General features: G+C 43.7%; 1 protein-coding gene across 1 annotated transcript in view; it reads right to left on the bottom strand.

The window, feature by feature from the left end:
• LOC124613522 overlaps positions 1–4,536 on the bottom strand; it is a 155,668-nt gene extending 151,132 nt beyond the window's left edge. Inside the window, exon 1 of the mRNA XM_047142233.1 lies at positions 4,498–4,536. Coding sequence (XP_046998189.1) covers positions 4,498–4,536 — 39 coding nt within the window. The remainder of the gene's footprint in view (positions 1–4,497) is intronic.
• Positions 4,537–13,867: the final 9,331 nt, after the last annotated feature.

Raw genomic sequence — 13,867 nt, 5'->3', positions numbered from 1 at the left:
CGGAGGTTTGAGTCTGGCCGTGAGTCGTGCACGGTCAGCCAAAGCAGTTTAGGCGACAACTCGCGTAAAGCGGGAAATCCGGGTTCGAGTCCCGGTGCGACACAAATTTTCACTGTCGTCATTCCCTTATGCAGCTGATGGTTGTTCGTCTTAGCAACTGCCAATACACTTCGTGTACTTCCTCGGGGAAACAAGATCTCCAGGCATTCGTACTTGCAGCCGAGTAAGTGCCGTGACTATGCTCGGTACTTACTGTTGGTGCGTGGAAACAAATCTCGGCTGCTCTCTGTCTGAGGCAGAGCGAAGTGACACAGTGGTTGAGTCAGTATACTCACATTCGACAGTTGCAGGTTTTCAGAAAACTAGCGTCATTATCTTTAAAGGTTCCTCGAGGAAACTGAAAATTTTCAGGCATTGTACACAAAGCCCTGAAGAAGGCCATTTGCAGCAGTGGCCAATAGAGGAAGTTTAAACAACTATGTCTGAATACGGCTTTCTCTAAAAGCGTTTCATTCCTTATCTTTTGGTGGCCCTTTACATTGCTTGTGAACTTCGTGTTGTCACTTTCTTATACTTTATTCTTTGTTAGACATCGTTCTTTTATATACAGGGTTTTTACAAATGATTGAAGCGATTTCACAGCTCTACAATAACTTTATTATTTGAGATATTTTCACAATGCTTTGCACACACATACAAAAACTCAAAAAGTTTTTTTACGCATTCGGAAATTTTCGATATGTGCCCCTTTAGTGATTCGGCAGACATCAAGCCGATAATCAAGTTCCTCCCACACTCGGCGCAGCATGTCCCCATCAATGAGTTCGAAAGCATCGTTGATGCGAGCTCGCAGTTCTGGCGCGTTTCTTGGTAGAGGAGGTTTAAACACTGAATCTTTCACATAACCCCACAGAAAGAAATTGCATGGGGTTAAGTCGGGAGAGCGTGGAGGCCATGACATGAATTGCTGATCATGATCTCCACCACGACCGATCCATCGGTTTTCCAATCTCCTGTTTAAGAAATGCCGAACATTATGATGGAAGTGCGGTGGAGCACCATCCTGTGGTACGTTTAGCCCCCTGCTTGCTTTATTCGTCGACTTCCGCGGGCTACGCGTGGAACTTGCCCACACGCGTTCAACCGTTTCTTCGCTCACTGCAGGCCGTCCCGTTGATTTCCCCTTACAGAGGCATCCAGAAGCTTTAAACTGCGCATACCATCGCCGAATGGAGTTAGCAGTTGGTGGATCTTTGTTGAACTTCGTCCTGAAGTGTCGTTGCACTGTTATGACTGACTGATGTGAGTGCATTTCAAGCACAACATACGCTTTCTCGGCTCCTGTCGCCATTTTGTCTCACTACGCTCTCGAGCGCTCTGGCGGCAGAAACCCGAAGTGCGGCTTCAGCCGAACAAAACTTTATGAGTTTTTCTACGTATCTGTAGTGTGTCGTGACCATATGTCAATGAATGGAGCTACAGTGAATTTATGAAATCGCTTCAATCATTTGTAATAGCCCTGTATTTGTGTGTGTCTAAATTTTGCTGTATATTGGTATATACTGATTCATATAGCATACAATGCATATAAATGCATTTCAACTACTATTTGCTTACTTCTTCATTCAGAACAATGACTGACTATGACGTAAGGCAAATATCAGATGCTTTATATGATTGTCCTTACTAATTGACTATGATGTGCGGCTATTATTATTATTATTATTATTACAGGATAATTGATACAGAGATCAATTAATAACACATTTTGTTGTATTCCTATTATCTTTCGCCAAGCCTCTCTATTCAGTGCCTCCTCCTTTCGTATCCCGCAATGCTCCACTATTCCATCGATGTGGTCATTCCAGGAACGTCATGGTCTCCCGCGTTTAGCCAGCTGGTTTCCATTCAAAATTTTTCTTTGGCTATCGATGATCTGGCATTCTCAACAGATGTCCATACCACTTTAGAGATTCCCTTTCAATTCTATCAGTGTTTCATTCGAGCTCTCACGTCGCCTTTAGTTTTCTTTTCGATTCTCGATATTCTAGCGCTCCTTCGTAAATAATCTTCTTTTCATTTCAGCGTGTAAAATCCTTACTTCCGACCGATAGCGTAAGAGATTACACCCATAGCCTACCCACTCTTTTCTAATTGCTGTATTCGATTACTCCTTGAAATATAATTTTATCTATATTTTTTGTGTTATGGTACAGCTCTGAAAGGTAGAATACAAGCGTACTGAAGCTCCAGCAGTACTTTGGATGAGTGCAGCTTACGCGTTCATATTTTATAGATATTTTATTTATTGTATTGGATCCTCAAGCTACATATGCTACCTAAAATTCCAAACAGTTTATATCTATATAAACTGATGCATACAGCACTCAACGCATATGAAAGTTCTTTTTTTTTCAATTACTGTCTTGTCTATACCGTAGTGCAGGATAATGTTTAGCTGTCTGCAGTGTACGCCAAGTTTCAGATGCTTCTGTATGCTGCCTCTTTGTAATACCCAGATTATATACGTACCGAAGCTGCAACACAACCTTGCAGAGGCTTAGTACACAAACACTCATATTTTATAGCTGTTTTATTTATTTTATCGTAGCGTCAACCTACATGTGATTAATTTAAATGATAAATAATTACCGGCCGCAGTGGCCGAGCGGTTCTAGGCGCTACAGTCTGGAACCGCGCGACCACTACGGTCGCAGGTTCGAATCCTCCCTCGGGCATGGATGTGTGTGATGTCCTTAGGTTAGTTAGGTTTAAGTAGTTCTAAGTTCTACGGGACCGATGACCTCAGAAGTTAAGTCCCATACCATTTGATAAATAATTCATATGCAAGAGTTACGCTGAATATGTTTCGTTTCACTATAGCTCTCGTTCCCATCATTCAATTGTAAAACTGGTTATCTATTATTGTTCGACAAATAGGATGTCTTTTGTGTTGCGCCCGTCCTGGTTTGAAGCTTGAATCATTATTGGCTGTTGCATTTTGTTTGGTAATGGCACATTTTCCTCGTGACACGAAATATATCTGATGCATGTTCCAAAATGTAGAGAAAGTTCTCATATCGAAGGTTTGTAGGGGCACGATGTTCGCTTTGTGCATGTACGTGTGCCGACGGTGTATTAGGATTTATTCTTCAGATTGGTTTTAGTTCAGTTGCTATTTCAATTGCGCAGCATTATTTTAAAACCTGTTTTACTACATTTATTAATTATGTTAAATAAAGCTTCCCTTATATGTGTAACTATACTGTAATACGCTATTACATTTTTATTACCTCCCACTGAAACGATTTTGTGCATTCGTTTGTTAAATAAACAGCTAATGCACAAGTAATGTGAAGCGATATGGAACAGCGGCACCAAGAGAGCCATACGACAAGCATGTCAGCCGTCGCTGCATGGCAGTCTAATAAGTTTCTTCGTAGAAGCCTGCAGCACGTCTTATCCTGGCCGCTGATATGTGTGTTAGCCCTCTATCGTTTTGTAGCCGCTCTGGCCAGTTTCCGCCCGAAAAGGAAAGGGAGTTTTTGTTTGACTGAAGATAATGGGCCCGGCTTTTCTTAATACTTCTAAATGGTGGTGGTCAAAGCCAACTAGGCTCATCTTAGGGGCGAGTAATTCTCGTGAGAGGGACCGATGACCGTCGCAGTCTGGTCCCTTTAATCCCACAAACCAACCAACCAATTCTCGTGAGAGCCTGTGTTTTTCCAGTGCTCGGAGGGAAACTTCTGAAAGTCCTCGTAGGAAGCAGAGAAGCAGAACCTTACAAAAGCGCTATTACCGCTAACGGGTATTGATCAACGCAGTTGCCTGTACACGGCTCGGACAGTGAGTCTGACTGGCCGAAGGGCCTGAATGTTAAATAATTTCGTGGAGCGGTTTTGGAGCTCGCGAAAATGGGTTCGGTCGTTAGCACTAGTGGGGCTGACAAGGTATTGTATTGTATTGTACGGAACTGGGGACCTAGAAACGACGTCCCCGCCGTAGCTCGCAGTGGTACACAACCCCACAACAGGCTACAGCAGTCCACCCACCCCACCGCTGCCCCACACCGAACCCAGGGTTATTGTGCGGTTCGGCCCCCAGTGGAGCCTCCCCCTCCCCCTCCCGCCCCCTCCCCCCCCCACCGGGAACGTCTTACACCAGACGAGTGTAACCCCAATGTTGGCGTGGTAGAGTAATTATGGTGTACGCCCACGTGGAGCAAGTGTTCACGCAGCAATCGCCGCCGTAGTGTAACTGAAGCGGAATAAGGGGAACCAGCCCGCATTCGCTGAGGCAGATGGAAAACCGCCTAAAAGCCTTCTACAGGCTGGCAGGCACACCGGACCTCGACACTAATCCGCCGGGCGGACTCCTGCCGGGCACCTGCACGCATTCCCGTCCGCAAAGCAGTGCGTTAGACCCCACGGCTAACCGGGCGATCCTTGACATGGTAAGTCGTAGCCCTCTCGAGTGGACTTCGTGTTTTATACGTACCTGTCGAAGTTTGTTTGGTTTATTATGTGACAGTACCATGTTTGCATATGCCGACTCGATATAACTAGTAAGTAAACTGCGTGTACCCAGGAATGTGACTGTTTCGTTTATGCTTAAATTGGTTTCTGATGCCTTGTTTTGTAATGTTCGTATGTTTTGTATATGACAATATGCATCTGTATCTTGTGGGTCTGCAGATGGTTATAAGGGACCGAAATTAATAAGATCATACGTAAAAATATTTTGTCTGTAACTGCAACGAAAAATAAATAAATATCTTCTTGAATCACTGGAAAGTTTTTTGCTGTGACTACGTCGCTGCTAGTGTTTCAGCATTCAGTCATTCTAAGAAATCAACCTATGTAACAGAATACAGGAACTTCCATTGATCATTTCCTGCTTTCGTTGGTAACATTCTTCTGCAGTTTTTGTATCCCGTCAGAACTTTTCAAAAGTTTATTTTAGACAGATTCCGGAAAAACGTCTACCATAGTAAAGAGGAAATCACTAGCCTTAATCCAACATGATTGGCTCTTGACCACAACCCGTTTGTAAGGATTACGGTAACACCTAGCCATCATCGTCAGTCTAGACACTGGAAACTGGCTCTTGTGTCCATAATAAAAAACTTAAGTCCGCCCACCGTGTCATCGTCAGCCGATAGGTTTCACTAGATGCGGATATGGAGGGGCATACCGCTCTCCCGACTGTTGCTAGTTTTAGTACTGGCGTCACTGCTTCTCAATCAGGTAGCTCCTCAACTGGCCTCACAAGGACTGAGTGCACCCTACTTTCCAACAGCGCTCGCCAGACCCGGACAATCACCTAGCCAAGTGGTAGCCAAGCTCGACAGCGCTCAACTTCGCTGTTCTGACGAGAACCGGTGTTAGCGCTCCGGAAAGGTCATAAGCTCTATCCACAATAGGCAAGAGGAGAATCCACGGACGCAGCCAGGAATGATGTGTTACATACTGATACGGTTCCAACAACAACGCCGTCATTCTTGTACAGCTGTGCTAGTACCTGCTTATAGTCAGACTGGAGGAAGTCTAGAGCACCCCAGGGTGACGCATTAGCATTGTAGGCCACGGATGACGAAAGAAAGCAAGCTTTTATTGAAGAAGCCATCCTGGTGTTCAACTTCATTAAGGAAATCAAGGAACAGCACGAATCACGAAGGTGAGTCGCGTTTTTGAACTCAACTTCATATGATTACAGAGGCTTAATTATTGTTTTCCTCATTCGGTAATTACGTCGATGTCGACGGAACGTTTAGCTCTAGCCATCTCTTCCTGGAATAATCTGCGTCTGAATTTGATTTTCAGTGCCGTAGACGAACATCCATTAAGGGAACGCATTTTTGCAGTAGAAACAGAGATATTGTAGCGTCATCGTTGCTCCTTCCTGTTGTCTTATATTAAAAGTCCTATGAAATAACAAGCGTTGAGCGCGACGTTTAACCTTCACGCGACGCGCGGGCGGTGAAGTGACCGCCTTTTTGCAATTTCGCGCCATACTTATTCCACAAAGGTAACGAGGCGGCGGGAGGGACATGTATTCTCTAGTTGCACCTTTTTCCGACAAATGCTGCTCAAAGTTCGTCCAAGTCGCACCTCTGTGCCTCTCAGGACAAGTTCAAATAGGTCCGAACACGTTCGGCGGTCAGTTCACCGCCTTGCGAGCGCTTACGGCACTTAAAAGAACGGTCAGTTACCGCCTTGCGAGTGCTTACGGGACTTTGTTCTACTCGTCTACTTCGGAATGTAAGTATTTCTTTTTGTAATTCCCCTATAATTTCTCAATTTTATAGACTCTTCCAATTCTCTAATGAATGTGCATTACTTTCTATAAATTTTGCCATTCACAAATTCTGTTTTTCTTTCTACTTTAGCACTTCGTCATTCTAAGAAATTTCTGTTGGCAAAAGTAACAATTATTTTTATTTTTTAAAGGGAATGACGAAACCTTACGTCTGATGACATACATAGAATCTTGGCTGAATTGGAGAGAGAGGAAGCAGAGGGAAAAGGCCATGAGGAATCCCTAGAAGATGACATTTCCGATGACCCAGATTATGAACAAGAAGGGATTGAAGATAATATACATCAAAGTGAGTCGGAAATTGATTTGGAAAACGGGGGAGAAAATGACATAGATCAACAGGAGCTACCAACAAATGACATCAGATTTTATATAGGTAAGGACATGGAAACTATTTGGGCTAGTAGTGCCAATATTACCAGCACAAGATCAAAGTCAAAAAATATAATCAAAACTTACCAGGTCCTAGAGGACAAGCCAGACAATGTGAAACTCGACTGGAAAGTTTTCAGTGTATAATAACTCCCGAAATGGTAGAAGGGATCGTAAGGTACACGAATATTTTATTGAAAGGAAAAAATTGGCACGTCAAGCACTGGCAGAAGAAAGCAGTAACTCTGAAGTACGTGAAAGGGATTATAAGCCGACAGCAACGGCTGAAATGCTAGCATTGTTTGGTGCTCTGTTTTTGATTGCGGTCAGAAGAGGAAACCGTGCAAATTCCTCTAAATATTTAAATAGCAATGGAACAGGTCTGACAATTTTGCCAGCCAATTTCAGCCTAAATAGATTTAGAGTTTTGCTACGAGCTATAAGATTTGATGACCTAAACACGAGATTGGAACGTCAAGCAACGGACAAACTTGCTCCTATACGAGAAAGTTTGTCTTCTTTCATTGCTAACAGCCAAAAATCATTAATTTTAGGGGAATTTGTCACTGTTGATGAGATGTTGGTTCCGTTTAGAGGACGATGTTCATTCATCCAGTACACGTCTCAAAAACCAGCCAAATACGCACTTTTTATACATATAATTTAGAAGTGTTCTGCGGAAAACAAGTGCCAGGCCCTAACGTAAACAAACCATACGACTTGGTCGCTAGATTGGTTGAATGCATAGAAGGAACAAATAGAAATGTAACAACTGATAATTATTTTTCAAGTTAACCGTTGGCTGAATACCTCCTTCGCAAAGGCCACACTTTTTTTAGGTACTATGAGAAAAAATAAAAAATAAATTCCCCCAGAATTTGTAACAGTAAATGGAAATGCAGTGGCAGGAGACTACATGTTCGGTTGTCAAGACGACAAAACTTTGATTTCTATGATTACAAAAAAAAAGGAAAGCTGTAGTAGTGCTCTCCACAATGCATTATACCGACATCATTGACGAAGATACTAAAAAACCCGTACAAATCACCGAGTTGATACTGTAGACCTCATGTGCTCCAGAATTTCAACATCAAGAAGAACACAAAGGTGGCCTGCATGTATATTTTTCCGCTTACTTGACTTGGCAGGAATAAATTCGTTAAGCATTTTTCAATTCAGCACAGGCAATATGAAAGAAAAAGCGAGAAGACAATTCTTACATGCGTTGTCTTTGGAACTGATGAGAGAAAACCTGAAAGAAAGAGCTAAATTGAAGCATTTACCAAAAGATTTGTTAGTATTTTTGGAAAATTACAGAGAGAGTGACGTAGTTTATCCAGCTGTATGAACCCCTACAAGGAGAGGAATGTGTTATTTGTGTGGCTCAAAAAAGAATATAAAAACAAAGAGAGAATGCGGTGAATGTGGAAGAAACGTCTGTCTACGACATTCAACCACGACAGTTACGTGCAATAATTGTTGTCAGCCTCAAAACGAAAATGAAATGGATACAGACTGATCAACATTTTTCATCTGACATAAGTGTTTGGGACGTTTTCGATCAAAAATTCTTTTTTCAAAGCAAAATTAGCTTTTCTTGTGACGAGTTAAGACAGTGAATAATTCTAGTCTCAAGTATTACATTATATAGCCCCAAGACATTACAATTAAAAAAATGTTCTTGGCTTCCTTTCTGTATTCCATTGTATATATTATTGTTAAATAAATAATTTTGATTACAAATGTGTTTCCAATATTGTGTGACATATCCTATGTCGACTCTTTATGGAAATATGACCTTTAAAAACGGGAAACCTCAAGAGATCGATGAAAACTCTCGGGCGGTCGGCCGACCGCCCGCGCAACTACTCGCGTGACTTATTTCTAGCGCGAGCGCATGAAGGTTAAAGTACCTGCTTGCTACAGAAAAGATAGCTCTGCCTCTCTCTCTGCAGCGGCTTTACAAAGTTGTTGTCAGTGTAGCTAGCCGCACAAGGTGTTTCCTTGCCTTGAACCAGAGGATGACACTGCCAGCGCTTCTGCGTATTTAAATGACGCAGGAAGAGAACTGAGGCTGGCATTTTAAAAGCCTGTTAGTGCTACGCGGCGCAGAGGAATCCAGGGCAAGGACACCGAGCCGAGGCTAGTACGCGCAAGTCAGCTGATGGCGCTGGTGTGTTGGTGTGTGTAAGAGGGGGGGAGGGGGGGGGGGGGGGACGAGAGCGGCAGCGCAGGGAACCTGTCCACAGCCGGCACACGGCGAGAGTTCGCTGCCCGGCGGCCGGTAAAGCGTGGGAAAGCGCAGCCCGTCTCAGCGGCTGACCAGTGAAGCTGCGATGACGTCACAAAGTGGACGCTGCTGACGAAGCCTATAAAGGTTGAAGAAGCAGTGTCTGTGGCACTCTTTGCGTAACTTTGAACCACGACTCGAGAGGAACCAGCGAGTGAGGTGCAACAAAAGTATCAATCGCATTCCGTGTTTTTGTTTCTTAAATTATTATTGCTCATATTTGGGTCTATGTCGACCACGGGATATACAACAAGGAGCATTCAGATCGTACGTGAATCTGCAGGCTTCCGTGGCCGTTGTCACATAATTTAAGATCTTCTGGGTTATTAGGCCGTGCCATATTTATTCTGAACGATCGATATTTCGACCCCTCATCCACGATCTTCTTTAGGAGCTTGTGGTGTCCATTGCAGATTGAGCACCAGCAGAGGGATCAAAACGTCGATCGTATAGAAGTTTTTATCAGTGCCCATATTCTGTACATTCCTCAGAACGACTCTTTTCCTATCGTCGAACCAAGCAGGTCCGGTCCTTTTTCGTTTTTCTGTCAGGCCAATTGCGTGTCGTGAATTTTCCTGAAGCCTGCTAGTGTAATAACTTGTTCTATGATCACGTTACTATATTAGAATGGTACAGGGTAAATATAAAAGAAAATTACAAAAGCCGGCCGGAGTGGCCGAGCGGTTCTAGGCGCTTCAGTCTGGAACCGTGCGACCGCTACGGTCGCAGGTTCGAATCCTGCCTCGGGCATGGATGTGTGTGATGTCCTTAGTTAGTTAGGTTTTAGTAGTTCTAAGTTCTAGGGGACTGATGACCTCCGCTATTAAGTCCCATAGTGCTCAGAGCCATTTGAACCAAAATTACAAAAAAAAAAAAAAGGAAATAACAGGCAAGCACTCATAATTGTCTCGTAACACGATTCGTTTTACGAGGAAATATATCGTATAACGGACTCAGTCTACTCTTCTTTTAATAGTGTACTCTGCATTGTTTTGCTCAAGCTGGGAGATAGCAGGCAGACGCGGCTAGATGCCCGTTGGTTTTGATAGCTTGACACGGCGTGAGCCCTGGCAAAGGTGAGCACAGCTCGCGAAGAGGTAGCGTGCAGAGCTGTCTGTCTAATCAGTAGGCGACACATCTTCATTTGCTATTGGAGGCATACAGTATGAGGACCACGAAGTAACCTAGCCGTCATCAGGGCCGTATTAACTGTACAAGATCACTGACGAAGCTCTTTTATCAACCCCCTTTGGTCAAATCTTTGACACTGTACTAGGGAAGCTTTTATCAAAGATGTCTTTTATCAGAGATCTTTGAAAAAACTTAGAGCGAGCCCCTAGCTTTGATTTAAGTTTGCCATTGTATACTTGCTTCGTCTGCTTTAGTGTCTTTAACATATAAAATGACGTCGAAGTATACACTGAGGTGACTAAAGTGATTGGATACTTCCTAATACCGTGTCGGGCCTCATTTCACCCGGCGTAGTACAGCAACTAGAAGTAGCATCGACTCAACAAGGCATTGGAAGTCTCCTGCACAAATATTGGACCATCCTGCCCCTATAGCCTTCCATAATTACGAAAGTGTTGCCGATGTAGGAGTTTGTGCACGAACTCACAATTGTCTCGTAAAAAGATTCGTCTTACGAGAAAATTTATCTTATAACGGATGCAGTCTACTCTCCTTTCGCCAGTGTAACCTGCGTTGTTTTGCACAAGCTGGGAGACAGCAGGCAGGCGCGGCTAGACGCTGGCTGGTTTTGATAGGTTATGTCCCATAAACCTTCGATGAGATTCACGTCGGGTGATCTGGGTGGCCAAATCATTCGAATTGTCCAGAATGTTCTTCATACCAATCGCGAACATTTGTAGGCTGGTGACAAGGCGCGTTGTCACCCATAAAAATCCCATCGTTGTCTGGGAACATGAAATCCATGAATGTCTCCAAATGGTCTCCAGGTAATTGAACATAACCATTTCCAGTCAGTTTTCGGTTCAGTTCGACCGCAGGACCCAGTGCGTTCCATGTAAAATACAGCTCACACCGTTATGGAGCCACTACCAGCTTGCCCAGTGCATTGTTGACATCTTGGGTCAGTGGCTTCGTGGGATCTGCGCCACACTCCAACCGTACTATGAGCTCTTACCAATTGAAGTTGGGAAATCGTCCAGGACATAGCCGATGTGGTCACGAGCCCAGGAGAGGCACTACAGGTGATGTAGTGCTGTTACCAAAGGCACTCGCGTCTGTCGTCTGCTTCCATAGCCCATTAATGCCAAATTTCACCGCACTGTCCTAACGGATATATACGTCGTTCGCCCCATGGCGATTTCTGTGATTATTTCAATCAGTGCTGCTTGTCAGTTAGCACTGACAACTCTATGCGAACGCGACTGCTCTCGGTCGTTAAGTGAAGACCGACGGCCATTGCGTTGTCCGTGGTAAAAGGTTCAAATGGCTCAAATGGCTCTGAGCACTATGGGACTTAACATCTGAGGTCATCAATCCCCTAGAACTTAGAACTACTTAAACCTAACTAACCTAAGGACATCACACACACCCATGCCCGAGACTGGAATAGAACCTGCGACCGTAGCGTGGTAAAAGGTAATGCCCGAAATCTGGTACTTTCGGCACACTCTTTACACTGTGAATCTCGCAATATTGAACTCCCTAACGATTTCCGAAGTGGAGTGTCCCATCCGCCTAGCTTTACCACCAATTCGTGTTCGAAGTCTGCTAATTCCATCGTGCGGCCCTAATCACGTTGAAATCCTTTTCACACGAATTACGTGAGAACAAATGACACCTTCCCACTGCACTGCCCTTTTGTACCTTGTGTACGCGATACTACCGCCATCTGTATGTGTGCATATCGCTATCCCATAACTTTTGTTGCCTCGGTGTGTTTGCTGCTTGGCTACCACCACAATGACTAATGCAAAATTCAGCCTGGAACCGCGCGACCGCTATGGTCGCAGGTTCGAATCCTGCCTCGGGAATGGATGTGTGTGTGATGTCCTTAGGTTAGTTAGGTTTAAGTAGTTCTAAGTTCTAGGGGACTGATGACCTCAGATGTTAAGTCCCATAGTCCTCAGAGCCATTTGAACTAACGCAAAATACACGAAATTCTTCACAACACAAGGTAGGCTGACTACAAAATCCGTAGAATCTATTGGTACAGAAACAGCTGTAACAATTAGCTGCATTGGAAGTAGCTGCTCTTTGGATGACGGTAAACTTACATACAGAAAGAGAGAAAGTGGAAGAAGCTGGAGACGTCGAAAGTCAAGTGTTCTCAAAGTGTACAACTGAAGTAAATATATTTATTTGTACCATAAATAACACATGTATTGGTTCACATGTTTCTAGCAAATGATTACTATGAGATTCAAGTAGCATATTGCAAACTGCAGTAGTTTTCGCTAAAACATAACCGTGAGACGATCTTAAGCAGAAGCGGCATTCATTACTTAAATAATCAAACACTGCACTAGTAACATAATTTTTGACGTTTAGCACTATGCTTTGCGAGAATTTATATTAACTGCAAATTTTTACATACGTATTTTATGTGATGCTTCGGAAAATCAAACAAAAGAAATATGTCAGATTGCAATAATTCAGACAAACGCAGTTGCAGCACAAGAGGCAGAACATCACCCACATAAACACCACATAAAACATATCTGTTAATGTTTGCTGATAATAACGAAAATAAATTATCGAAACTCGTCATATTAAGCATCAGAAAACACGTAACTGGTGCAGTGTTTCTTTATTTAATTCATGACTGACACAGTTTAGGGTTTTCAAAAAAGTCGTTTATGACGAACGTAATTTTAAGAAAAGGACCTTCTTAAATGAGAATCGGGTATACTAATATGAGAGGCTACTTTCATAATGGCAGATCAAATGTTTGTTCGCCCATTCTCAAGTAGCCCTAACTTTCGTTGTTCTTCATGTCCTCGCACTGAGGTTCAAGAAGCATATTCTGGCGAAGACTTGGAGCTTCTCTTTCGCAATCCACGGTTTCACGCATAATCGTTTCCATATCTCTTTCCTATTTAGCAATCCGCTCGCCACCGACATATGCTGTTGTACAGACGATTAACTATTCGGAATCATTACCAAACAATCTTTATCAAAAATCTTTTACAGTGTAATAGGGGCCTACGGGCAACAGATAGCCCAAGGGGTTCAAAATGGCTCTGAGCACTATGTGACTTAACTTCTGAGGTCATCAGTCGCCTAGAACTTAGAACTAATGAAACCTAACTAACCTAAGGACATCACACACATCCATGCTCGAGGCAGGATTCGAACCTGCGACCGTAGCGGTCGCTCGGTTCCAGACTGTAGCGCCTAGAACCGCACGGCCACTCCGGCCGGCTAGCCCAAGGGGTTCCTGCGAGTGCTTTCCCCACGATTACTGACTGTTGCTGCTGCGAGCCATTGCGCAAACTCAGGGGGCGCAGGTTATTTCACGTCCACCGCGTAACTGAAATTCATAGTAATAAAAATATACACTGAAGCGCCAAAGAAACTGGTATAGGCATGCGTATTCAAATACAGAGATTTGTAGACAGGCAGAATACGGCTCTGCGGTCGGCAACGCCTATACAAGACAAGTGTCTGGCGCAGTTGTTAGATCGATTACTGCTGCTACAATGGCAGGTTATCAAGACCTAAGTGAGTTTGAACGTGGTGTTACAGTCGGCGAACAAAGCGATGGGATACAGCATCTCCGAGGTAGCGATGAAATGGAGATTTACCCGTACGACCTTTTCACGAATGTACAGTGAATAACAGGAATCCGGTAAAACATCAAATCTCCGACATCGCTGCGGCCGGAAAAAGATCCTGCAAGAACGGGACCAACGACGA

The sequence above is a fragment of the Schistocerca americana genome, chromosome 4, assembly GCF_021461395.2.
Source record: "Schistocerca americana isolate TAMUIC-IGC-003095 chromosome 4, iqSchAmer2.1, whole genome shotgun sequence".
NCBI lineage: Eukaryota > Metazoa > Arthropoda > Insecta > Orthoptera > Acrididae > Schistocerca > Schistocerca americana.
This window is presented reverse-complemented; position numbering and strand designations above follow the sequence as displayed.